The sequence below is a fragment of the Trachypithecus francoisi genome, unplaced genomic scaffold, assembly GCF_009764315.1.
Source record: "Trachypithecus francoisi isolate TF-2019V2 unplaced genomic scaffold, Tfra_2.0 Lachesis_group1, whole genome shotgun sequence".
In the NCBI taxonomy this organism is placed as follows: Eukaryota; Metazoa; Chordata; class Mammalia; order Primates; family Cercopithecidae; genus Trachypithecus; species Trachypithecus francoisi.
In genome coordinates this window covers 16,801,976-16,829,822 of record NW_022681454.1, presented here as the reverse complement: position 1 = coordinate 16,829,822, position 27,847 = coordinate 16,801,976, and the positions used below count along the sequence as shown (strand labels likewise).

Sequence of the window (27,847 nt, the reverse complement as noted above, 5' to 3'; positions counted from 1 at the left end):
GCTAATTTTTTAATTTTTAATGGAGACGGGGTTTCACCATGTTGGCCAGGCTGGTCTCAAACTCCTGACCTCAAGCAATCTGCCCACCTTGGCCTCTCAAAGTGCTGGGATTACAGGCATGAGCCACTGCACCTGGCCCCAACACTAATTTCCTTAGGTACAGAAATAGCATGGTCTCCAAAATCTATTATGAAGTTTAAAAAAATCAAGGTGCAGATGAATGTGTATGTGTATAAAAGACGGTGAAAATATGTGATATGGAGTATATAATAGAACATTCTTGTTTATGCACACACTATCCCTGAAAGGATATATGAGTCACCTGGGCAGGGGGGTGAGGGGAAGGGGAAGGAAGGAGCCATTTACCAGATTTCAGCCTAACAGAACAGTTCGGGCAGATCCTTGGTGTCCACAAGGGATACCACATTTTGTTGGATTTGGGGACTTTGGTTGCCAGATACTGTGGCTCCATGTAAATACGCCAAAGTGCCCTTAGACATTGTGAGCCCACCATGTGGTACCCTCTCTGCTACCCCCACCCTGAATCTGATTTTGTGTTAATTTTGGGTGGGCACCTTGGAAGCTTGCCCCTAGATTTCCTCCAGATTCCATCCCATGCATGTTTCCTTTTAGCTGATTTTCCTTTGTACCTTTCACTGTCATAAATCATAGCCCTGAGCATGACTATATACTGAGTCCTCCGAGTCCTCTAATGAATGGTTAAACCTGGAGCTAGTCTCGGGAATCCCGAACAGATACTAATCGATGCTGTTACAGATAAATGCCAAGATGTCAGAGGCTCAGCACGGTAGTTATTGATGTAAAGATCGATGACATGTTCCTGAGGGAGTAGGTGGCCTTCTCCCTGGTCCTTCAGGGCCTCGGATGCCTTCCATCTTGAACTCTGCCTTCCTCTAAGGCCTCTGACTCCTAATTAAGTTTGCAGATGAAAAAAGAAACTGTGGAAAGAATATGAGCCCTTCTTAATTTCCCCACATTGGCCCCAGGATGACACACATCACCCCATCTACCCAAATTCCATTGGCAATCACCAGGCATAGGACCTCACCTAAATGCAGGGAGCTAGGAAATGGGGCCTCTGCTCAGTGGCTGCTCTACAGTAGCTCTTCACGTGGAAGGAAAGCGTGAATCCTTGATGACTTACAGTAGCCCCACAGCAGAGACTTACTATGAACCAACTGTGTACTCAACTTTATACCAAGTGCTATTGAGCAGCCCAAATAAGTGATATTGTTCTTGTCCATGTGCAGCTTGACATGGAAAAGGGGATTGGTCACCCCAAGGATGAGGAGGCAAGGCCCACTTTTTTCTGGGAAGTCTTCTTTCCTCCCAGACTGCTTCCTCTGTGTTTCCATAGTAACTGGTGATGAATCCTCTCCTAGCACTCATCGCAGTGCATTGAAACTTTCCACTTTCATGTTTGACTCTCCTACTGAATTGTAATAGTTCTGAGGTTGCAAATTCAGTTGTCTTATTGGCCAGCATGTAACCCCAGTGTCCAGCACAGATCCTGCCACATCCGAGATTTGCAGTGAATCTGCGAATGAATGAATGACTTTGACGGTGAGATGCAGTGTGGCACCAGGCACGAAACGTTACTCAAGCCTTCTTATCTCTGGGACTTCGCAAAATTTACTGAACTTCTCTGAACCTCAATTGCTCAGAAAAATACCAAATTTCAGGGTTGCCATGAGGATCCTCTGAGATTAGGAATGTGTATATAGCATCTATCCCTGTGCTAGGCACATAGTAAATTTGATTAAAATGGTATTTGCTATTAACATAAATTACAGCCAATGGGAAACCAATTTCAGCTTCCAGATATATTCTTGGATGGAAGTCACTAGGAGGTCACAGAAATTAACAAAAATGGCCAAATCCTGTGCACAAAGTGATGAGAGGGAGGAATTTTGGAGACAGCACTTCATTTCATTGTGGGATCTTCCTGGAAGGACAAGGGGACTTCCTTCTTCTGTCTGTGACAGAGTGTTGGATTCATGGTTTTCAAAGTAGTGCTTATTCTCCCAGGGCTTCACAAGATGTCAAACTCATCTCACACCTTGAGTTACATTCTTCAAGATAGAGTTCTGACTCCTTTATTCACTCATTCGCATAGTAATTTTTAGAGTATCCACTTGAGCCAGCCACTGAGGACAGAGAGTAATGAACAAGGAAGACCAAGCTTCTCTCTCCTGGAGCTTACATTCTGGTGAGGAAGACAGACAAAAAACGGATAGCTGTATCAGACAGAGACAAGGAAAAATCAGATCTTAGGCTGTGTCCTGGATATACATACACTCTTTCTTCACGATCTGCAGCCTCCAGATAAACCGTTGTTAAATCTATTACACGTGTCACCTCTAGTGGTGCCATCTGGCCTTCAATGATGATTTTATAATTAACACACACATGCGCAGACACACAGGCACACAGTGACACCCAAAACTTCCTCTCATATACTATTCCCGATTGGTCTATTTTCTATTTCATGATTATCTAAGCCTCTAGTTTTTGACTTTCTTTTTTAAAGCCATACAAAGCTTTTTTTTCCCCTAAACTCTATGCTAGGAAAGCCTGAGTGTGAAAGCTCTTCCCTGGTTGATGGGGGGCCCCCACTTGGTCAGCCTCCCCCAGGCTCCCTGATGTTGCCCTGACTTCCATTAGAGAACTCAAGACTACAAGGAGTGCAGTTTGAAAACCGTGGGTGAATCAGTAGTAGAAACTGGCAATGAAGTTAGAGTCTAGTTCAATAGACAGCCTCATGGATAAGGAAAAACCAGCAACCCACAAAGGCTAAAAGTGAATCCGTGTGAAAGGGGGTGGTGGAAAGTCTTCAGGAAAACTGTTCTGATTGTAAATGCCCCAGGGAGCCAGTGTCGTGTTTGGCATCTGACTCCACGGCGTCTACACCAGCCCAGCTTCTCTTGCATTGTTCTCAGTGAGGATATCTCATGTGGGGCTCACCTTGCCCTGGACTTCTCAGTCTTTGACTCCCTTATCTCCAGTGATCTTTTCCTCTACTTGGCCTCAGTCACATGCTCCCTTTGCCATGTGGCCTTGTCATCACCAAAAAACTGCTTCTGCTCCATCTTTTCAGCATGTTGGCCCTTGAAAATACCTTGTCTTCTCTTTCTGTCACACCCACCAAATAAAACTCCAACTCCAGATAACCCATCCATCCTTCCTGTCCTTCTTTGAACTCGTTCAGATGAACCTGACTAAGGAAAATCTCACAGTATAGCAGAGAGAACCGTAACTCAACACAGCCTCTGATGCCACACGGTAACGTAGACCACTGGCTTCCCCTTCCTAAAAATGAATTCACAACTTCTCACACCTCACACCTCTATGCTTTCTTCCTGTCCTCCAACTCAGCTCACTGTTAGTGACCTTGTCTCATTCCACTGAGAATGTAGAATTAGCCACCTTCTCATGTCTACAAGGTGAGAGCTCCCTCATTCACCTGTCCCAACTGCCACACACCTGTCTCCACCTCTTCCTTCCATCCTATCCCCATGAGGATGTGTTCTTACAGCTCTTAAAACCAACCTCGGCCGGGCGCGGTGGCTCAAGCCTGTAATCCCAGCACTTTGGGAGGCCGAGACGGGTGGATCACGAGGTCAGGAGATCGAGACCATCCTGGCTAACACGGTGAAACCCCATCTCTACTAAAAAAAAAAAAAAAAATACAAAAAAAAAAACAACCCCAATCTCTGTGGTACCCTTCTCAGGGATTTTGGCCCTTTATTATCTACTGTTATTCCTGGGGCTTCAACTTCTGTTTGTTTTGGTTTTGAAACAGGGTCTCACTCTGTCACCCAGGCTGGAGTGCAGTGGCATGATCGTGGCTCACTGTAGCCTCAATCCACCTGGCCCAAGTGATCCTCCCACCTCAGCCTCCCAAGTAACTGAGACCACAGGCATGTGCCACCATGCCCAGCTGGTGCTGCTGCCGCTGCTGCTGCCGCTGCCGCTGCCGCTTCTGCTGCTGCTGCTTCTGCTTCTGCTGCTGCTGCTGCTGCTGCTGCTGCTGCTTCTTCTTCTTCTTCTTCCTCTTCCTCCTCCTCCTCTTCCTCCTCCTTCTCCTCCTCCTCTTCTTCCTCCTCCTCCTTCTTCTTGAGACCGTGTCTCACTCTATCACCCAGGCTGCAGTGCAGTGGCGCAATCTCTACTCACTGCAACCTCTACCTCCCAGGTTCAAGCGATTCCCTCAGCCTCCCGAATAGCTGGGAGTACAGGCGCCTGCCCCATGCCTGGCTAATTTTTGTAGTTGTAGTAGAGACAGGGTTTCACCATATTGGCCAGGCTGGTCTCAAACTCCTGACCATGTGATCCGCTGCCTCGGCCTCCCAAAGTGCTGGGATTACAGGCGTGAGCCACTGCACCCAGCTTCTTTTTTTCTTTTTTTTTTCTTTCTTTTTTTTTTTTTTGTAGAGACAGGGTCTCCCTATGTTGCCCAGGCTGGTCTTGAAATCTGATGCTCAAGTAATCCTCCTGCCTCAGCCTCCCAAAGTGCTGGGATTACAGGCATGAGCCACTGTGCCTGGCTTCAACTTCTGTATTCTCCCTGAGGTCATTCCCATCATCCTACAGATGTGTTCTGGAATCTCTCATCAAGGAAACAGCAACAAAACCCTCCTGACTCCACCTGCCTCATCTGTAGCTCAGGTTCCCTCCTCTGAGTACCAGACATTTATCTCTGTGCCTTGGTGCCGTCTCCACTATTATGTCAGGAGGCACATCAAACTTACTATGTCCAAATTAGACTTCTCGACTTTCTTCTCCTTACCTGTTCTACCTACAATTTTTCCCATTTCAGGAAACACCAACCTGTGGCTCAGGTCAACATCCTAGGAGTCATTCTTGATTCCTGGGCTTCTCACTGTGCTCCTGTCTTCCTTCATTCGGTTCTTCACACAGCAAAGAAAGCATTCTTTTTTTTCTTTTGTGTTAAAAGTGGAAGAACAGACATCCTTGTCTTGTTCCTGATCCTACGAGGAACGCATTTAGTGTTACACCATTGAGTATGGTGTTAACTGGGGACTTTTCCTAGATGTGCCTTATGAGGCTGAGAAGAGTCCCTTCTGTGCCTTGCTTGTTGAGTAAGTTTTTTAATCATGCAAAGATGCTGCTTTTCAAGTTATACTGGCCTTTTTATATATCACTCTGTCCAGTTTTTTGTTTGTTTGTTTGTTTCTTTTTTTGAGATAGAGTTTCATTCTTTTTGCCCTGGCTGGAGTGCAATGGCATGATCTCGGCTTGTTGCAACCTCCACCTCCTGGGTTCAAGTTATTCTCCTGCCTCAGCCTCCCAAGTAGCTGGGATTACAGATGCACGTCACCATGCTCAGCTAATTTTTGTGCTTTTAGTAGAGACCAGATCGCCATGTTGACTAGGCTGGCCTCGAACTCCTGACCTCAGGTGATCTGCCTGCCTCTGCCTCTCAAAGTGCTGGGATTACAGCCATGAGCCATCGTGCCTGGCCTCTGTCTAGTTTTCTAAGTGTTATGTTCGGGGGTTTGCATTCCAAAGTGTTCCTTCTGAACAAATGAGATGACATCACTTCTCTGCTTTAAAACTCTTCCGTGGATTCCCACCGTACTGCAGAGGTCCCCTTTGGAACTCGGCCAAAGCTGCCCTCTCTGGGGCCTTTGTGCAACATCACCCCTTTGCTCTGCTCCCAGCCCAAGTCCTTCCCTGTCGGACTTTCCAGCTCTCTCACTGGCTTCTCCTGGGAACAGTTTCTAATAAATCCTCTCCACGCAAATCCTCTTCTCAGGTGCCACTTGTTCAGATCAACCGCCATGCAGGAGAAGCATCTCTGGTCTCCTCAGCCCTCCCACACCCCAGCCCCCTCGCCCTAACTGGGCTCTGTTGATTTTCCTGCAGGTGATTTATACCCTGAACACCCGGCAGGATGAGGCTGAGGCCAGCATGGAGGCGCTGCGGGAAGCGCACCAGGAGGAGCTCCAGAATGCGGTGGCAGAGACCAAGGTCAGGCTCCTGCAGGAACAGGGCTGCGCAGAGGAGGAGGCCCTTCTCCAGCGCATCCAGGCCCTGGAGAGCGCCCTGGAGCTGCAGAAGAGGCTGACGCAGGAGGCGCTGGCTGAGTCGGCCTCCTGCAGGCTGGAGACCAAGGAGAGAGAGCTGAGGGTGGAGGCGGAGCACGCCGAGCGGGTCCTCACGCTCTCCAGGGAAATGCTGGAGCTCAAGGCTGACTACGAGAGGAGGCTCCAGCACCTGACGAGCCACGAGGCTCCCCCGCGGGGCCGGCTGCCCCAGGAGAGCCCTGATACCAAGTCAGAACCAGGCCAGGGCCCGGAGATGCAGGAGGTCCTGCTAGAGGTGCAGCGGCTGCGAGTAGAGAACCAGCAGCTGAGCAAGGACTACGCCCGCAAGGCCGAGGAGCTGCAGGCCACCTACGAGCGGGAAAACGAGGCCATCCGGCAGGCCATGCAGCAGTCGGTGAGCCAGGCTCTGTGGCAGTGGCAGGAGAAGGAGTCGGACCTCCGCAAGAACTTCCAGGTCCAGGAGTCGGCCCTGCAGGCTCAGGTCCGGAAGCTGGAAGGAGACCTGGAGCACAGAGGCCGCAAGATAAGTGACCTGAAGAAGTACGCCCAGAAGCTGAAGGAGAGGATTCAGGTAAAGCAGCATCTCTTCTTACAACCCCAAAGGGGATAAATCAGCAGGGCTGCTTATTGTGAACCTGCTATAGGTCAGGCAATGTGCTAAACACTTGCTTTCTAAGGAGGCGAGCCCTGTTATCTCCATTGAATTCAACTACATTCATTCCACACAAAAAAATAGATATATATTTGTTTGTTTGTGTATTTTTGAGACGGAGCCTCACTCCGTCTCCCAGGCAGGAGTGCAGTGGCGCGATCTCAGCTCACTGCAACCTCCACCTCTCAGGTTCAAGCAATTCTCCTGCTTCGGCCTCCCTAGTAGCTGGGAATACAGGCGCCCACCACCACACCCAGCTAATTTTTATATTTTTAGTACAGGCGGGGTCTCGCCATGTTAGCCAGACACTGGTCTCGAACTCCTGACCTCAGGTGATCCGCCTGCCTCAGCCTCCCAAAGTGCTGGGATTACAGGCTTGAGCCACTGCGCCCGGCCTACAGATATTTATTGAACACTGACTATCTGCCAGTCCCAGGGCTATGGGCAAGGCACACATAGTGAGTTAGACTTGGTCCCTAACGTTGGAGAACTTGGAAACCTACAGTCTACAGATGAGAAGCTAAGACCGAAATTGAGAGGCTTAAGGACTAGCCTACATTGGCACATGACTTAAGTGTTTGAACTCAGGTCAGCCTGATTCTATAAACCCCTGTTCGTTTCATAGCAACCTGCCTGCCCTAAAATCCCCAGGAGTTTGTGTTTATATAGAGCAGAATCACTGATGATTCAGTTATGTGAACCCCACAAAAGCACAGAGCCCCATCTCTAAAAGTAGAAGCAGTTAACATTTCTAACACTCCCTGAGCATTTTTTTTTCCACTTTATCTCATTTAATCCTCACTAAAGGAAGGCCAGAGGATGAGGAGGGATTTGATGAGCCTTGGGTCACTGAATTCCAAAGACTCAGGGCTTCTGCTGTGTAATACCCGCCTTTCAGGTCTGATGGCTATTCTGTGTACACAGGATGTCTCTATACAGAGCTGTAACCAGAGAAATGGGACCCTTGCTGTCTGTTTAGGACCTGGATGTGCAGCTTAAGGAGGCTCGACAGGAGAATTCAGAGTTGAAAGGCACTGCAAAAAAACTTGGGGAGAAGCTGGCTGTTGCCAAAGACAGAATGATGCTGCAGGAGTGTCGTGGGACCCAGAAGACAGGTGAGATGCCCTGGAATGATTTCCTTAAAAGACCCAAGGTTAGCTGCCAGCTTGGTCTGGTGCTACTGGCAGCCTTACGCCTGCTAAGGGAGCAGAGAGGAGGGGCAGGGCTGCTTGATCTGACCTGCCTGGTGGGTGAGACCAATCCCTGCAGGGTACAGGTGAGCTGATACCTACAGCTGCCTCACCTGGATCTGGCTCAGATTGGACATCTAAAAGGTGTGATGTGAAAGGACCACTTGCCCCCAAATATTTTCCCACCAGGCTCACCACAGTGCCTGAAATTCTTAGTACTGACTCCCTTCGCCCCCTACCACTTACACAATGCTTTATGCTTTTAATATCATTTAACACAATTATGCTATTGAGTCTTTCTAATAATTTTGTGTGATAAGTATTGTCCATCTGGTTGGGCAGATTGATGGTGGCTCATGCCTGTAATCCCAACACTTTAGGAGGCTGAGGAGGGAGGGCCACTTGAGCCCAGGACTTTGAGACCGGCCTGGGCAACATAGTGAGACTCTGTCTCTATGAAAAAATTAAAATTAAAAAATTAAACACAGGCCAGGCCTGGTGGCTCATGCCTGTAATCCCAGCACTTTGGGAGGCCAAGGCAGGTGGATAACCTGAGGTCAGGAGTTCGAGACCAGCCTGGCAAACATGGTGAAACCCTGTCTCTACTAAAAATGCAAGAAAATTAGCCAAGTGTGGTGATGGGTGCCTGTAATCACAGCTACTTGGGAGGCTGAGGCAGGAGACTCGCTTGAGCCCTGGATGCAGAGGTTGCAGCGAGCCGCGACTGGGTCATTGTACTCCAGCCTAGGCAATAACAACAAAACTCCCTCTCAAAAAAGAAAGAAATTAAATATAAAGTATTGTCTTGAAATTTGGGGCTCAAGTGATCCTTCCACCTTGGCCTCCCAAAGCGTTAGGATTACAGACGTTAGCCACCACACCCAGCCCAAAAAGTATTGCCAATCTTTCATGTTACAGATGAAGAAATAAGACCAAGAAAGGATAAGTGACTGGCTCAAGGTCAGCCAACTGGTTGGTGATAGAGCTCTTGCTTGTATCCAAAAATACATGATTCTAAGTGCCTTCCCCTAGGCCCCTCAACAGAAAGCTCCTGACACTGAGACACAGTGTCAAAGGCACAAAACCTGGGAGCTGCCTTCAGGGAGCTCATGGGTCTGTACCTTACAGCCCACAGCATGCTTTGGTATCATAGACATGGCCCAGGCAGCAGACAAATAACGTGCATGGGAAAGAAGCCACCGTGGGGGCAGAAAGGTGCAGAGAAGGTGAGGTGTTGGTTCTGGAGAAACCAGAAAGGTGCAGAGAAGGAGAGGTACTGGTGCTGGAGAAACCAGAAAGGTGCAGAGAAGGAGAGGTACTGGTTCTGGAGAAACCAGAAAGGTACAGAGAAGGAGAGGTACTGGTTCTGGAGAAACCAGAAAGGTACAGAGAAGGAGAGGTACTGGTTCTGGAGAAACCAGAAAGGTACAGAGAAGAGGAGGTACTAGTTCTGGAGAAACCAGAAAGGTGTTGTGGGTTTTGAGCAGAGGTCTCAAAAGTGGTATATGAGTACTTTAGAGAATATGGGAGGAAAACTTAGTCATTCTGCTTATATTAAATATTTGTTTTTGTTTCATCCTTTAAATTCCTATCGAAAGAACGTATATTTGGAACATGCTCATTTTTTTTAACCTATGGAAACTGCAGTCAAAAAGATTTAGAGATTATTTAGGAAGGGAGAGCAGGGCAGCTATTTAAGCTCACAAGGCTTCTTGAGAAGAGATGAGAATTGCTACCTTGACCGTGCTTCGGGACCAGCAGACCACAGGGCAGGAATTACACAGAGGGTGTTGGACAAAGTGGTTGAAAAGTAGAATGGGGGCCTGACAGCAGAAAGCCTTGAACCAGAGGCTGAGGCCAAGAGCATCCCAAATAATGCTGAAATGTATGCTTGCAGATGCCAGGAAGACTGAGCTAGTTTCAGAGAACAAAGTCCTGGGGGAAGAGAATGACTTGGAAGCCGGCAATCTTCATCCTCAGCATGATCAAAGCTGTCTCAAGGAGTGCCCTTGCATGAAAGGAGGCACAGATATGCAGGTACCCAGCCCTGGGAATGGACAAGGCACAGACAGCTTTGCTATCTATCATAAGCATCAGGTAGAGGCCAGTTCCCAAACATAGTGGATCCACTTGGAATCAGCAGACCCCGTAGTTCCTGGAGTAGAATTCCAGCCAACTTACTGCCTACTCCATGCCATTGGAAACCAGGAGACTGAGAATGTAGCCGAATCCTCCCAGTGCTATATCATCGGCTTCTGGGAAACTGGCTTAGGATCTCATTGCAAGTTCCCAGTCAAAACAAGCAGAGCATTATTTAAAATCTACCATAGTATGGGCTGACATATCCAATCTCATGATAATAGATACCCCATTCCAAAAAGCCCTTTTCCAGTGGTGGAGACTCTTACTAACATCAAATATATAGTCTTGTAAAATTGATTGCACCTTGTGCTACGCACTGTAAAAAATGATGTATAAACCTCGTAAAAGTTGTATGAAAGGGAAATCGTGATTCTCTGCTCCTCATCCCTCCCCAGCGGTTTTACAAGGTCCTTTTTCTTTTTATAGACCAAGAAAGAGGCAAGTGCTGAGACAGAATATATGAAGCAACAATATGAAGAAGACCTTCGTAAAATCAAACATCAGACAGAAGAGGAGAAGAAACATCTCAAAGACCAGCTAGTGAAGCGACTGGAAGACTTGGTAAAGAAGCACACCGTGGAAATCAAATCCGTTCGCTCATCTGTGGAGGCTGAAAGAAAGAAACTGCAGAAGGTGAGGCCTACTTCCATAGAGACCGTTCTGGTTCTTTTTTCTTTCTCCCACCTCCTTTCTTCCCTTTTTTGTTGCTTCTTTTCTTCCTCGAGCATTTACCGAGCTCCTGCTCTGTACACATGTAAGCTGCTTCTCTGAATACACACAGATGAAACGTACAGTTATGATAGATAGCAGAGCTCCCTATGCCTTCTCCAAAGGGAGTTCAGGGTCTTTTGGAGGAGACAGAGGGACACCCCTATAGGCCTGGAGTCATTGACGTGGGGCGGAATCGTGTCATGAGTGGTGAACTTAGGGAAATTCAACTCCACTTACTCTGCAAAAACACACAGAGAAATACCATGAACCAAAAATTCAGGCCTGAAGGACTTCCTGGATCCAGTTCCCCACTCTAGCACCACACTTCAAGTGATTTAACCTGGGCCCCCACAGAGGGAAATTCCACGTGCCTCAGGATCCTCATTTGTTAAATGGAGGATAATAATAATAGCACCTTGTAGAGTAGCTGCAAGGATTTAATGAGGAGCCACGTGAAGACACAAGGTGTAGCCTAATGCCTAGGACACGTGGGCAGCAGGCCGATGCAGGTAATTAATCAGCAGCGTGCCAAAGTGAGGGAAAATTCTGCCTGTGTGTGCTGTTCCACTCTCCCTCCAAACAGGGCGGCTTTCTACTGGCAAGTCATGCGAAGCCTCATCTCTTGTGTTTGCTGGAATAAGTAAGTAACCTGAAGATTTCGGAAAAGAATGAAGTGTGAAGCAATATCATTGCGAACGTAGGTGGAATGCTCTGTTTAATTGTTGCAAGGAAGCCTCTTTATAGCCCAAGATTCTGCAGTACCAGCTTTGAGTGCTCACTGAAAGATAATACTGGATCACTGGGGCGTGCACTGTTGTGCGGGGGTTACGAGTAGTAAATACTCAAGATTATATGTTAAATGAACTTGTGAAAGATCAAAAGATCAAAACTAGTCTTGAATCTAAGTCTTAACCCTAACACAAGCTGTGTGGCTGTAGACAGGTCATATAACCTCTCTGAAGCCTGATTTCTTTTTCTTTTTTCTTTTTTTTTTTTTTTGAGACAGAGTCTTGGTCTGTCGCCAGGCTGAAGTGCAGTGGCGCCATCTCGGCTCACTGCAGCTTCCACCTCCCAGGTTCAAGCAATTCTCCTGCCCCAACCTCCCAAGTAGCTGGGACTACAGGCGTGTGCCACCACACCCAGCTAATTTTTGTATTTTTAGTAGAGACGGGGTTTCACCATGTTGGCCAGGTTGATCTCCATCTGGTGACCTCATGATCTGCCCTCCTTGGCCTCCCAAAGTGCTGGAATTACAGGCGTGAGCCACTATGCCCGGCCTAAAACCTGATTTCTAAAATAGGGCTAAATACTTCAAGGGTTTATTATGTAAATTAAATATGGTATTATAGTATATAGAAACCCTTATATTAGTGCAAAGCGTGTAATGAAAGTTCAAGATTTGGTAAGTATTGTTAATTTCTTTTTTCTTTTTTTTTTTTTTTTTTTTTTTTTGAGAAAGGGTCTCTCTCTCTTGCCTAGGCTGGAGTGCATTGGTGTGATCATGGCTTACTGCAGCCTCAACCTCCTGGGCTCAAGGGATCCTCCTACCTCAGTCTCCTGAGTAACTGGGGCTGCAGGTGCATGCTACCATGCCTGGTTAATTTTTAAATTTTTCTGTAGAGAGGGGGATCTCACTATGTTGCCCAGCTGGTCTTGAACTCCTGGACTCAAGGGATCCTCCCACCTTAGCCTCCCAAAGTGCTGGGATTATAGGCGTGTGCCACCATGCCCAGCTCTCATTGTTAATTTCCATGTGCATTGGGTAACATAATGTGTGAGAATATTATTTCATGCCCATTATACTTTATAAAGTACCTGATACTTTAGAACACATTTAATCTTTCCAACAATATTACAAAATCTTCATATCCCCATTTAGAGTTGAGGAAACTGAAGGTCAAAGATGTTATATATCAAGACACACAGCTAAGTGGTGGAGCTGCAATTCAAACCTGATATCCTGACTCCAGAGCCCGTGGCTTCACACTGGGTAGGCAGCTGTATTGAAAGCATTTATTCCTCCCCGTGAGCTGCAACTGGTTGCACAAAGCTAATCCTCAGACAAACAGATGGACACTCTTTCCATCCCCGGCTGCAAGTGGCAGGAGGGAGTGCAGCATGCTCTCACAGAGCTACAGATTGCCCTGGTAACCTGTCAGCCGCACCTGACTCTGAACATGTAAATCTCACTTCGGCCTTAATAGGGGGCATGAGTCCATCTGGGATATGAATCATGTCGCAATAAATTGCGCTTACTTGTTTTTTTGGTTTTACATTTTGTTCATTTTCAAGAACTGAGAATTTAAATTAGGCCATGCAGATTGGGAAAGGTAAAACCTTAAAGACGCCTCCAATCTGGGGTTTATGGACTAAAAATAGATACCATTGTCCGCTGTAGAGTTAGGAGTGCACTATTTCTTTGAGCCCTTGTCTGCAGGTATATTGTGTATCCTGAATGCTACCCTAACCTAAAGAACACACTATAGGAGGTGGCCTGGAGCTGACCTGGAGGCCTTGATGCCTTCCTTGACCCCAGACTAGATGATACTGTCACCGAATCCTGATGGACAGCACAGTACACATCCTATAATTAGCATTTGCATACACTAACTCCTAGGAAAGGGATGCAGACGATGTATTCAGCACCTCCTGAGCTGTGCTAATCACTTCTGCACATTCTCATTTGTATGTGAATCACTTAGGATTCTTGGTGACAGGAATCACAAACCCACCTGGGAGTTTATGCAGAAAAGGAATTTAACAAAACATAATGGAAGACCAGGGAACTGGGCTTGGCAACTACCCAGCCAAGAATAATGTCCCAAATCTATTGCAAAACAGATTAGAACACCTATGCTGCCACCTCTGAACCTGGACCTGCAGCTTACAACAGCTGAAACCACCAACACTGGGCCCTGGGCATTGCCTGGAGAACTGAGCTATCTAATATGGAAGCCAATAGACACATGTGATTACTTAAATTTGAATTAATTACAATCAAATAAAATTTAAATTTCAGTTCCTCAGTGGCACTAGCCGCATTTCAAGTGCTCCCTAGTCATATGTGACCAGCACAGGTCATATGTGACCAGTGGCTACCCTAATGGCCAGCACAGCCCTGAGGGATTTCTGCACATAAGCTATGTCACACTGTTGAACATTCCATCATCACAGAAAGTTCAGGTGGTCAGTACAGCTCTAGAACAGCTGGCCCTGCTGCCCCTGAAAACTGCAGGTGCCAAATTTTGTGTGACTCCCACTGTCCACATCACTGGCCTCTGATTTGAAATCCAGGATAGGTGCGCCTTACTGGGGAGCTTCAGTCACATGCCCATGCTCAAGTTGCTGGCAGTCTGGTATTTTCCAGGTCTATGATAAGAGGAGAGCTCTGATGCATCAGATGGAGAGTTCTCAAACATCCAAATGGAAGGGAGGCTAGATCTTTGGCAGCCAAAAGGAATGACAACTCTCCACTCAGCAATCAGATCCCGACCTCAGCTCTGTTATTGTTTTTCCATTTCATAGACAAGGAACTTGGGAAATTAAGTAAATTGAGTAGAACACAACTAAGAGATAACAGAGTTGGATATGAATCAGGCCTGTCTGACTCCACAGCCAGTAATTCTTGCTCTCTACCAGTCTACATGTATAAAAGAATATACATTGCCCTGGGCCTTGGATAGTAACATTCAGGTCCTTGCTCTGCCATTATCCATATACTGTTTGTTTATCGTTGACTGAATGCATATTTATGTTTTGAGCAATGCAGGGATACAGGAATCGGCCATGTCTTCAGGGAATACACAGTCTGGTAGGGAGGAAAAGATCTAGTGAAACAACCAGAGTCAAGTCAGTGTGTACTAAGCACTGTGCCTGGGGAGAGCATTCTCATTGTCAAATCTTAAATATGTCACTTCGAACCATTATGGGCCTCTGTTTTCTCATTTTAAATAACAAATGTTAATGATATTATTTTCTCAAATTTTTCCTTTATTTGCTACCACCACCAAGAGCTCAGATTTTTTTTTTCCATATTTCTATCAATTCCCAAAATACCCCTGGTTATTTAGAAGTATATTGTTCAATTTTTAACTATTTGGTACATTTCTAGATACCATTTTATTATTGATTTCTAATTCGGTTCCCCTGTGGTTAGAGAATAGATTCTGTCATTTCATTCCTTTGAAATTTGTTCAGCTTGTTTTTGACCCAAATGTGATCTGTCTAGATGAATGGTTTCTGTGTGCTTGAAAAGAATCGGAATCTGCTGCTGTTGGGTGGAGTGTTCTATAAAAGCTAATTAGGTCAAGTTGGTTGATAGTATTGTTCAAGTCTATTATGTCCTTACTGATTTTTCTCTACTTGTTCTGTTGATCATTGAGAGAGGAAGATTGAAATCTCAAATTAGAATTGTAGATTTGTCTATTTCTCCTTTTGGTTCTCAGTTTTTGCTTCATGAAAATTGAAACCTTTTTATTAGTGCATATACATTTAGGATTCTTGTGTCTTCTTGATGAATTGATTCTTATTATTTATGAAATATTATTTGTCCTGAAGTCTGCTTTGTCTGATAATATATACATATTCTAGCATGCTTACCGTTAGTGTATCTTGGTCTATTTTAATCTGTCCTTTTATGTTAACCTACCTGTGTCTTTCTATTAAAAGTGCTTTTGTGGTATACTTGAATCCTTTTTTATACAGATTGACAATCTCCGCCTTTTAGGGGACCTTCAGACCATTCACATTTAATGTAATTATCATTAAGTGTACCATCTTGTTTTTCCTACTTGTCACATCTGTTCCCCACCCCCTTTTTCCGTTTAATTTGGATACATTGAGTATTTTGGGGGTTTTCCATTTTCTAGCTCCACCTTTGACTTATTAGATATGCTCTCTTTTGGCAAAGTGGAGAGCTAGTGGTTACTCTAGGATTTGGAATATGCATCTTTAAATTTATTGGTCTGTCTTGAAATACATTACTTCACACATATAAACCTCATGATAATACATTTTCATTTTACTCTTTGTGTTCTTCGTACAATGGTTGTTATGTGTTGTATTTTATTTTACACATGCTATAAATCCCACAGTATGTTGCTTTTATATTTGCTTAAACGGACAACCATATTTTAGAGAAAAAAATTTAATGAGAAAAAAGGGTCATTTTCCCATTTGTTTGCCATTTCTGCAGACTTCATTCCTTTGGTGACTTCAAGTGCCTGTATAGTATCATTTTTCTTTAGTCTAAAAAACTTCCTATAACATTTCTTGTAGCATGTGTCAACTCCTACTCACAACATATTTTCTTTGTCTATTTTGCCTTCATTTTTGTTGGATATTTTTACTGGATATAGAATTCTAGGTTGACAGTTGTTTTTTCTTTCAACACTTTAAAGATGTCATTCAGTATCTTTTGGTTTGCATTTTCTTTTAGTGAAAAGTTAACAGCCACATTTATCTTCTTTTCCTTTTGCATAGTATGTTTCTTCTTATCGACTGCTTTCAAGATTTTCTCTTTATCACTAGTTTTCAACAATTTGATTATGATATGCCATGATGTGATTTCCTTTTTTTTTTGAGATGGAGTTTCACTCTTATTGCCCAGGCTGGAGTACAATGGTGCGATCTCGGCTCACTGCAACCTCCGCCTCCCGGGTTCAAGCGATTCTCCTGCCTCAGCCTCCCGAGTAGCTGGGATTACAGGCATGAGCCACCACGCCCAGCTAGTTCTGTATTTTTAGTAGAAATGGGCTTTCTCCATGTTGGTCAGGCTGGTCTCGAACTCCCAACCTCAGGTGATCCACCCACCTTGGCCTCCCAAAGTGCTGGGATTACAGGCGTGAGCCACTGCATCCGGTTGCCATGATGTGATTTTTCTTTGTGTTTTTGTTATAAGCTCATCGAGTCTATGGGTTTACAGTTTTCATGAAATTTGGAAATTTTAAGGCCATTATTTCTTCCATTTGTTTTTCCTGCTCTTGCTCCTCTTCTAATATTGTCCCACAAGTCATTGAGATTCTCTTCAGATTCTTTGTCTCTGTGTTTAAGTTTGGATAATTTCTCTTGCTGTATCTTCAAGTTTACTCATCTTTCTTTCTGTACTATCTAATCTTTTTAAAAACCCATTTAGTACATTTTTCACTTTAGATATTATAATTTTTTGCCTTAGAAATTCCCTTCTGTTCTTCTTTACAGTTTTCTTTTTCATCCTCATTATTTTCATGTTTTCCTTTAAATTATTGAACATATTTATAATTGTTCCTTTAGCATTATCTCTGTCAATTTTGGGTCTTTTTGATTGACTGGTTGTTCTGCTCTTTATGAGTCACATTTTTCTGCTTCTTTGCCTATTTAGTAATTTTTTATTGGATGCTGGACATTAAGAATGTTAAGTTATTAAACATCTGGATTTTACTGTCATTTTTGCTAAATTTTCTTTTGACAGGCAGTTAAATTACTTGTGAACCAGCTTCATTGTGTGAGATATCTTTATTATGATAAATTATACAAAATATAAAATTTTCAGTTTTCTAGATTTATTTTTAAGCTTTGTTGGGATGAATCTAGAGTAGAATTTTCTCTAGTTCTAGTTAAGCCCTACTACTGAGTTGGGATGCTTCATGGGGTCTCCCATGTATTGATTAGTATCAATGTTGGTATTATTGCTAATGACTGGTTCTGATTGATTTTTTTTAATTAATTAATTAATTTATTTTTTTTTTTTTTTTTTTTTTTTTTTTTTTTTTGAGACAGAGTCTCACTGTGTCACCCAGGCTGGAGTGCAGTGGTGCATTCTCGGCTCACTGCAAGCTCCGCCTCCCAGGTTAACACCATTTTCCTGCCTCAGCCTTTCTGAGTGATTATTTAAGGCTTTGTACTGGTTGACTCTTTCAGTTGCATCATGAACTTTGAATATATATGCCAAATAATTAACTTTTCTTTTTGAAAAAAAGTTACAAGTTTTCTCTTAAAACTCCAGCTGAAATCTCCACACAGTAATTGTTTGTGGTTGCTCAGTTGTTGTCCCTTACAGTGGCACTTTTACATCGCTTTTCCTTGATTACCTGTAATTGTAGTCAATCTGGACAAAGAAACAGAAAACGAGTGTGAGTCCTGTATCTACGTCTTATCAGCTGTGGGATTTCCTCTGTGTAAAATGGGTGCCATCAAATCTGTTTTCCTGGGTATCTGAAAGTTCAGTGAGAATAGCGTTTATGAAAATGCTCTGTGAATTCTAAAAGTTAATGGCCCATGAAACAGTCTTCCAGATTCAGGATGAAGCAGTTTAAATATCTGAGAGCATTTGTCTCCTTTTTTCTTAATGTCCTTGTCTTTGTTATTTATTTTATTTTATTTTTTCTCTTTATCTGAGTTAAGGGAATTTTCCTGTTGAAACCTCCAAGGTCACTTTCAGCTGAGCTGGACTGGGCATGCTTCTTTCAAATCTGTGTTCTCCAGTGACCCAGAAATGTTTGTTTTCTGACAGTAAACCACATTATTTTGAACCCAAAATGAAGCTTACTTATGCCAAAAATTACTGCTGAAATTGATTATTTCCATTTGTGGGGCAATTTTTTTCACATTAGGTTCATTTGTCAAGGTTACAGCTGAAGCTATGATTAGTTACTTGTAGACTGGGAAGTTATGTAAAATTAGAAATAGCCATTCCTTTATGCTAAAAATTATTATCACAGGGGATAGTCACCGTGCTATTACAGTGAACACATGTTGGCAGTGTCAGTGAGTGTCTTCTTTATTAAAGCATGTTAAACAAAACTTCTGTTCAATAAAATCTTCTATGGATGAGAAGCTAATTAATGAAGTAAAGAAAATGAATTTTTGTTGAAGGGATGGCCTTACTGCTGCTGATTGCTTAAGTGACCTGAACTTGTTTGAAACCAAAGGAGAATTTACATACTGTGTTTAGAAAATAAGCTCTCAAAAACAACAAGCCCTGCAAAAGGGGATCATAGATTTACTGAACAGAGACTATACACATGTTAAATGTCTGGGGTTTTTTTCTTCTCTTTAAGTGACTGACCCCAGGAAAAATGCTAAGGGCCTTCCCAGAGTCACTGGCCTAGGCTGGGCTTGGCCCCACAGTCAGTGTAAAGGTGTCATGGAGGTGATCAGCAGCAGTATATTTTTAGATGTTCAACTTGGAAACCCAGGAGTCAAACATGATCCCTTTCTCACCCTTCACATTCAGTCATCCATCTAATGTATTAATTCTGCTTCTTCAATGACTGTGGAATTCCTCCACTTCCCCCTCTCCTCAGTGGTACCATGCTGATCCAGTCAACCACCATTTCATGATGGAATGTGCAATGATTTCCCTGCCTCCAGTCTCCCCACTTCATGTAATCTAATCTTCATTGCAGTGGAACCTTCTTAAAATTCAACCTTCGTTTCAAACTCTCCAATCACTCCCTATCATCTTTATAATGTATTAAATAGTTCTAATTCCTTAACATGGTTTTTAAGACCCTACAGAGGCAGACTCCTGATTGCTCTCTCCTGCTTTATCCCACACCTCTCCCCTGTCCAACTCTGCCCTCCAGCCTTTTACTTTTTATTCATTCATTCATTCATTCATTCATTCATTCAGAGACAGGGTCTTGCTTTGACACCCAGGCTGGAATACAGTGATGCGATCATGGCTCACTGCAGCTTCGAACTCCTGGGCTCAAGTGATCCTCCTGCCTCAGCCCCCTGAGTAGCTAAGACATGCCACCAAGCCCAGCTAATTTTTTAAAAATTTCATACAGATAGTGTCTCGCTGTGTTGCCAAGGCTAGTCTCAAACTCCTGGCCTCAAAAAATTCTACTGCCTCAGTCTCCCAAAGTGTTGGGATTATAGGCATGAGCCACACTCAGTGGTTCCAGCCTTTTAGTTCATCATTCATTCCATGTTCTTTCCCTTGACAAAGAGCATTTTCTCCCTGCTCCCGAATTTTCCTGCCTGATCCTGTCCAGTTCTTACTGATCCTTCCAGTCCAGCTTAAACATGGGTTTTCCTTCAAGTCTTCTCTGCTCAGCCTAGTGATGCTGCTGTCTGATACATGACAACTTCTGTACTCACACAGTCAAGCGTTTTTCTGTACTAGGAGCTAAACTTTCCTTGAGAAGGCAGGGAAGAAGCACAGTCAACCAGTCAGGCTTTCCTGAGTTCAAATCTTGACCCTGGGCAAGGCATTTAACCTCTTTAAGTTTCATTTGTTTATCTTTACAATAAGCCTTGGTGGTAGTACCTAAGTCATAGGGCTTTCACAAAGACCAAAGAGATGGTCTGTGTAAAGTGCCAGCAAATGGCATGTACTCGGCAAATGTCAGCTACCGTTATCAAGTCCATTGGATCTGCAGGTCCATAATCAACTGACAGCCTAGGAAAGCCACTCTACAAATACCTGCTGGATATTGTAACTTCTAATTCATAGGGAATTTTGGAATGTCTGAGGGCTTGGTTCTTTAATGTCTTATATTTTCCTCATGTTCTCATTCCTGTTCTCTAGCTTTTCTCATTCAAATGCATGCCTCAATACATTCTGTATGCTGATGGCTCTCAAATGCATACTCCAACCCAGAACCCTCCCCTGAATTCCAGACCCTCTATCTATCTACTTAGACATCTAACAGATGTATCAAACTTGACACACGCAGACAAGCTCCTCAGAGGGTCCCTGAATCCACTCCTGTCTTCCCCATCTCAGTTCATGGTGGCACCATTCTCTCCTTGCTTAGGTCAGAAAGCCTGGTGCCATCCTGACCTCTCCTTTCAGTGAGTGCTGTCAGTCAACATTCCACATATGTCCCAAGTTCTACCCCTCCTCCCAGCTGCACTGCTGCCACAGGCCCAGCCACCATCACTCTTACCTCAGTTACCACCACAGCCTCCTCCCAGGCCTGCCTGCCACTGCTCTCCCCTCACCCCTCCACCCACATCAGTCTGTACTCAAGACAGAAACCAGTAGTGAAGCTGGGCATGGTGGCTTATGCATGTAATCCCAGCACTTTGAGAGGTGGAAGTGGGAGTATCACTGGAGTTTAGGAGTTCGAGACCAGCCTGGGCAACATAGCAAGATGCCATCTCTACAAAAAAATTTTAAAAATCAGCTGGGCATGGTGGTATGCACCTGTAGTCCCAGCTACTTGGGAGGCTGAGGTAGGAGGATTGCTTGAGCCCGGGTGGTCAAGGCTGCAGTGAGCCATGATTGTGCTATTGTACTCCAGTCTGGGTGACAGAGCGAGACTTTGTCTTAAAAAAAAAAAAAAAAAACACAGTAGCAAGCTTATCCAAATATCATTGCAACCACATCACTACATCACTCCTCTGACCAACAGTTAAGTGGCCTTCACCTCACTGTAAGTCTAACTTTGATGTTTGAGGCCTCAGATGGTGCTCCTCAGACCTCATCTAGTCCAGCCACCGTGGCTCCGCTCTGTCCTTAGAATGTGCCAGGGCCTTTGCACATCCTGGAAATCTCACACCCAGACGTCTCCTTGGTGAACTCCCTCACTTATTACAGGATTTTACTCCAAAGTCACTTTCTGGAGCACTTCTCTGGCCACGTTATCTAACATTTCAGCCCCTGCCCAGCACTGCAGAGCCCCCTCCGGCTTTATTATTTCTCCAGCCAACCTAGTGTTTGCCGTCTTGTTTACTCATGGACTTTGACTGCTGCCTATCTTTTTCACTCAAATGTCAGTTTCCTGGTGTGTAGGAATTCTCCCTTTTATCTCCCCAGCTCGGAGAATAGTGCTGCCTATCTTTTTCACTCAAATGTCAGTTTCCTGGTGTGTAGGAATTCTCCCTTTTATCTCCCCAGCTCGGAGAATAGTGCCTGGGACACAGTAGATCTCAAGAAATATTTGTTGAATGAATGAGTGATACAGTATCTACCTAAAGTTCAGCTAAGAGGAACAGACTATCTCATTCACTCCTGTAGATACATGCACAATTTCCATAGAAATTAAGCTAGAACAGAAAGCCTAGGTCTCTATGAGAATAATATTAGTGCTTATCATCTACTGATCCTTTACTATGTACCTGGAGTGGCAGGGAGCATGTGAGGAGCACAGTGAGTCACTGAGAGGTTAGGAAATGTGCTCGAGACGACAGATGGAACGTGACTGCACCACTCATGTGGTCCCCAGAATGTTCCTTCACCTGGATCTGCTTTGCACTGAGGTTCATGGGCTGTGGTGAGGGACCATGGAGCAATCGGCCCTGGGAATCCCATCATTTATTTTATTTTATTTTATTATGTATTTATTTTTAAAATAGAGACACCATCTCACTACGTTCCCTGGGCTGGTCTTGAACTCCTGGGCTCAAGCGATCCACTTGCCTCGGCCTCCCAAAGTGCTGGGATTACAGGCGTAAACCACTGTACCCAGCTAACCCCATCATTTTGACTCATGTATGGATGCTGTTGAGAAGAAATTTTGTACTGCTTTTTCTATTTCCCTGCATCCGAAAATGTAGTTGGCTTTTTAACTTATGTGACACTGAGAATTTTGTTAGTAATGATTGTGACACTGAGAATTTTGTTAGTAATGAGCATTTTTTTAAAATTTGACACTAGAAAACTTAAAGATAACAATATGCCCCAGCCCACCCCTATATATATCAGGCTTTGTGGTGTGAAGTTAACACGTGCTTTCTTTTGACCTTCTCGTGTATGTCTAATTTATGTTTATTTGCAGTATTTTATGACTCTCGTAAGCTTCTTTGATCTCTGGGAATAAGGCAGGGTGTGAAAACGTTAAGTGTCCTGTTTTCGTGCCTTGTATGGTTAACTCTTCCAATCGTCATTTAGGAAGTAGAAGCACAGCTGGAGGAAGTGAGGAAGAAATCAGAAAAGGAGATAAAGCAGCTGGAAGAAGAGAAAGCAGCCCTCAACGTGAAGCTCCAGAATTCTCTGCTCGAGGTAAGCCCTGAACAGATGCAAGCCTTGGGGTGCTGTTTCTGGTCCTGGGAGCTTCTGCCTAACTGAGAAGCCAAGAATTTTGGAAGACAGGAAAGGACACTCAGCCAGACAGGAAGGCTGTCTCAGGGGGCATGCATTTAACTGCAAGTAACAGAGAACCAGATTAGAGGTGCTTAAACAAAGACGCCTTTAATGTCTCAAGAGAAGGACACAGGAGGCCGCTGGTGTTGGTTCTGTGGCTTCATGAAGGCACAAGTGGGTAACCTGCAGTTCCCCTGCCTTTCCTTCCCCAAGGCTACATTCGCCCCTTTGTGGGCTCTTAGCAATTTTGCCTTTCTAGGTCCTTCCTTTATTAAAAAAATTAAAAATTTCTACCACTGCAGTGGTAGAAATATGAGTATCATCCAGACTATACATTTTTCTGATTTTAAAAGAAATTAACACATTTTCGTGGGCACCTGAAAGTATCAAAGAACTAGTAGAAAAGGCTAGAAACAGAATCCTAAGAGCCAATTTCTGAGCCTGCTTAAACCAAAAAAATGTCAACAAGTTTCCTTCCTTCCCCTGTCCTCCCTCAAACCTTCCAGATGAGACCTGAGTCTCCCACCTGCTTCAGGAACCCATGACACCAGTTCCTCAGCCCTGCTGTACATCACAGCCTCTGGGTATTTTTAAGAACACAGAAGCCACGTGCAAAACAGTATTGATTGTTTAGGAATATCCAAGAGGTCAATCTAAACAAAGCACGAGGATAATAGAATCAAACTGGGCCAGTGGTTATCTCTAGAAGGGAGAGAGTGTAAGGGGCTGCAGCTGTACTTGTGACCTGTTATTTCTTTAGCTGAGTGATGAGTACACAGGTGTGATGTTTTCTCTAACTCCTTCTATTTCTAAAATTATTATTTTAAAAAATGATGAGCATGTCATTCCTTAGACTTGATATTTCAGGGTCTAGAGGTGGGTCTTGGTGATAAGTTCTGGGATAGAGTCTTCTGTTCCAGCCCAGACCAAGGTGGGGCTGCACAGCAAAGAAGCCTTTCTCTCTCCTTCCTCCTTCCTTCCCTGCTGTCCTCCCTTCCTCCGCCTTTCCCTTACTCCCTCCTCCTTCACTTCTCCTCCCTCCATCTCTTCCTCTCGCCCTGTGAAGATACACTGCCAGTCTTCGTGTTGTATCTGGACCACACCTCGCTGCAGAGCTTAAGGTGGCCTCATGTACATGTATGAGATCAGCCTAGTTATTCGTTTTTTGTTTGTTTGTTTGTTTTGAGACAGAGTCTCGCTCTGTTGCCCAACTGGAGCGCAGTGGTGTGATCTTGGCTCACTGCAACCTTCGCCTCCCAGGTTCAAGCAATTCTCCTGCCTCAGCCTCCTGAGTAGCTGGGATTACAGGCACCTGACACCACGCCTGGCTAATTTTTGTATTTTTAGTACAGATGGGGTTTCACCATGTTGGCCAGGATGATCTCAACTTCTTGACCTTGTGATCCACCTGCCTTGGCCTCCCAAAGTGCTGGGATTACAGACCCAGTTATTCTTTTGAATAACACAGGTCAGGGAAGTCTGGGCCCTGACCTATTTTTGTGAATGTGCCTTAGAGCTCTTTTTTTTTTTTTTTTTAATGGAATCTCACTGTCACCCAGGCTGGAGTGCAGTGGCATGATCTCAGCTCACTGCAACTTCTGCCTCCCAGGTTCAAGCAATTCTCCTGCCTCAGCCTCCCAACTAGCTGGGATTACAGGAGCACAGTACCACATCTGGCTAATTTTTTGTATTTTAGTAAAGACAAGGTTTCACTGTGTTGCCCAGGCTGGTTGCGAACTCCTGAGTTCAGGTGATCCACCCGCCTCTGCCTCCCAAAGTGCTGGGATTACAAGTGTGAGCTGCCGCACCTGGCCCTATTGCTGTAAATTCTGTGCAGTAGTACCTACCTTATAATGGCTGTTATGAGGATTAAAAGAGTTAATACTGTAAAAGGCTTAGGTTCCTGGCTGGGCGTAGTGGTTCACCCCTATAATCTCAGCACTTTGGGAGGCTGAGGTGGGAGGATCTCTTGAGCCTAGGAGTTTGAGACCAACCTGGGCAACATAGCAAGATCCCATCTCATTTTTAAAAATAATAATAATAATTTTTTTTAAAAGGCTTAGATTCCTGGGTGGCACAGAGCAAATGGACCATTCAGGAGGTGCTCTTATTATGTTATACATATCTCTACTGGGTGTCATTGGGGTTATAAACATTTATCTATCTCCCTCATAAAATGATAGCTTTTTAAAGGCAGGGACTATGCTTTATGATTTTACTACCTTGCTCTCACTCTGTCCCTTCCCCATCCCTCCTTGTACCTAGCATGGTGCCTAACTAGTATTAAGGTTTCTAGAAAAATTTGAGGAAAGTCTAAGTTTACTTTATGTTTTTTGGCCTCATTTTCCTCAAAGTCTAGGGGAAAGCAGTCTGTTTAATTCATATATTACAATTAGTTGGTTAATCATCATCATCATAATTAAGGCCTTACACTTTTAGAGCACCCCCAAGCCACTCTTCTCTCATTTTATCTACATAATTCTTAAATGTTGTTCATTTTCTTTACCAATTAACTTTTTTGTTTTGTTTTCAAAAGAAATTGAGTGGCCTTCCGGAAATGATATGAAAGCCACCCCACAGATCTAGTATAGAAATATGTGTGTAAATAATTTAAACGAAACTGTGGAATACTATAAACCTGCTGGGCACATTTTCTTCTGGAAAGACTAAGCAACTAGCTCATTAGACATGGCATTTCTAGGCCAGGCGCAGTGGCTCACGCCTGTAATCCTAGCACTTTTGGAGGCTGAGGCAGGTAGATCACTTAAGGTCAGGAGTTCGAGACCAGGCTGGGCAACATGGTGAAACCCCCCGTCTCTACTAAAAATGCAAAAAATTAGCTGGGCATGGTGGTGCGTACCTGTAGTCCCAGCTACTTGGGAGGCGGAGGCAGGAGAATCACTTGAACCTGGGAGGCAGAGGTTGCAGTGAGCCAAGATTGCGCCCCTGCACTCCAGCCTGGGTGACAGAGTGAGACCCTGGCTCAAAAAAAAAAAAAAAAGTATTTCTAGAAGTGTGTGTAAAATTTGCCTAATGGGGCACTCTTCCCAGAACAGACTGACCCAGGAGAATTGATTCCCGGATGAATGACTGTATCGAGGAGGCAGAACTTGGTTTCATTGCGTGGTGTTTCTTGTCTCCTCTTTTAGGTTTTAAGGCTGGAAGAATTTATCCAACAAAATAAGGCACACCCCACAAAAGCTGAGGAAAGGCCCCAGGAATTAGGCTGCCAGCGCTGCAGCATTCTGGAGACCCAGGTAACCTCCAGCTTTGTCAGATTTAATTGAAGATATTTCTCTTCTCAGTCTCAGCGTTTCAGTGTCCCCAGTGACGCATGTTGATGTTAATGGGCTCTTTTACATCTCCCCACGACACTGCCAAAATGCCTGGAAAAAAAAAAAAAAATCACCACAAAATCCATTCACAGAAACCATGAAGGAAATAGAATTCTGACTAATTATCTGGGTGGTTTGAAAAAGAATAAGGCCTATCAGATGAGTCTCTGCTCTCTCTCTGAGAGCAGCCTGCCTGGCGGATAAAGGGCGCACTCAACTAGAGCAGGGCCTTTGATTATGCCCAGCACGAACCCCAGTAGCAGTCATAAATGCCCCTCTCTTGCCCCGGCTGTCTCCCTCCACAGCCATGATCTCATTTACTCTCACAACAGCCCTTGTCCGTGAAGCTGCCCTTTCAGGGATGCCGCTTGAGGATAGAAACTGGTTGGTTTGTGTCTCTGCCTGGCCTGCGGTGAGTTGTATTGTTCTCTAGGATCGCCATAATGAATGACCGCATACTTGGTGGCTTCAGCGATGGAAATGTACTCTCTCACAGTTCTGGAGGCCAGAGGTCTGAAATCAAGGTGTTGGCGGGGTTGGTTTATTTTGGAGGCTGCAAGGGAGAACCTGGTCTGTGCCGCTCCCCTCGCCTCTGGTGGTTGCTGGGCAATCCTGGTGTTCCTTGGCCAGTCTTCCTTGCAGACGCGTCAGTCTGATCTCTGCCTCCGTCATCACATGGCCTCCTTCCCTGAGTGTCTGAGTCTTTGTGTCTTCACATAGCCTTCTTATAAAGACACCAGTCATTGGATTTAGGGCGCACTCTACTACGGTATGACTTCGTCGTAACTAATTGCATCTGCAAAGATCCTATTTCCAAATAAGGTCACATTCATAGGTACTGGGGCTTAAGACTTCAGCATATCTTCTTTGAGACACAGCCTAACCCACAAGATAGGCACTCAGTGAATGTTTGTTGTACCATGTCAGGAATATAAATAATCCCTGTGAAGTGGGCGCTTGAGTACCCTGGCTTGAATAACCCTCTTAATTCCTGTTTTGGCAGCAAGAGAGCCAAAAAAAAAAAAAAAAAAAAAAACCATGGCCTTCAATTTCACTTATTTGATTGCTGCCTGCAATTTTCAGGCCATTTCAAACTCCAGGCGGGAAAACACTACATGAGTGAGTCTGAATCTTCCCACATCAGTCTCACCAGTCTCTTGTTTACCCATTTCTGTCTACACGAGTGTCCTCAGGAACTGCAGTTTCTCTCCCATGACCCCCATCTTCCAGGGCTCAGGCCCTGGTCCTGCCAACAGCCCCCATGACATACTCCTCTGGGATAACCCCCAGTCAACCACATATTCACCAGGGTAAGAAAGAGCCAAAATCTAGTGACTGTGGATTTAAATAATAATTAACATTTGTATGTGAACTGGTCAGTCATAGAGCACTGTTCTCATCTTTGACTTCATTGGAGTTTTTTGTTTTGGAGACAGGGTCTTGCTCTGTTCCCCAGGCTGCGGCGCAGTGGTACAATCATGGCTCACTGCAGCCTCGACCTCCTGGCCTCAAGTGATCCTCCCACCTAAGCCTCCCGAGTAGCTGTGACCTCCTATGTGTGCCACCATTAGTAGAGACGGTGTTTCATCATGTTGGCCAGGCTAGTCTTGAACTCCTAACCTCAGGTGATCCTCCCAAAGTGCTGGGATTACAGGCATGAGTCAGCATGCTCAGCTTCATGGGAATTGTGCAACAACCCTGTAAGGCACCCA

At 44.6% G+C, this 27,847-nt stretch overlaps 1 protein-coding gene across 1 annotated transcript in view; it reads left to right on the top strand.

Annotated features, from left to right (window-relative positions):
- FAM184B (family with sequence similarity 184 member B) overlaps positions 1-27,847 on the top strand; it is a 153,056-nt gene that overhangs the window by 69,831 nt on the left and 55,378 nt on the right. The window contains exons 2-7 of the mRNA XM_033213844.1: positions 5,911-6,663; positions 7,724-7,859; positions 9,832-9,971; positions 10,503-10,709; positions 22,609-22,719; positions 25,950-26,057. Coding sequence (XP_033069735.1) covers positions 5,911-6,663; positions 7,724-7,859; positions 9,832-9,971; positions 10,503-10,709; positions 22,609-22,719; positions 25,950-26,057 — 1,455 coding nt within the window. The remainder of the gene's footprint in view (positions 1-5,910; positions 6,664-7,723; positions 7,860-9,831; positions 9,972-10,502; positions 10,710-22,608; positions 22,720-25,949; positions 26,058-27,847) is intronic.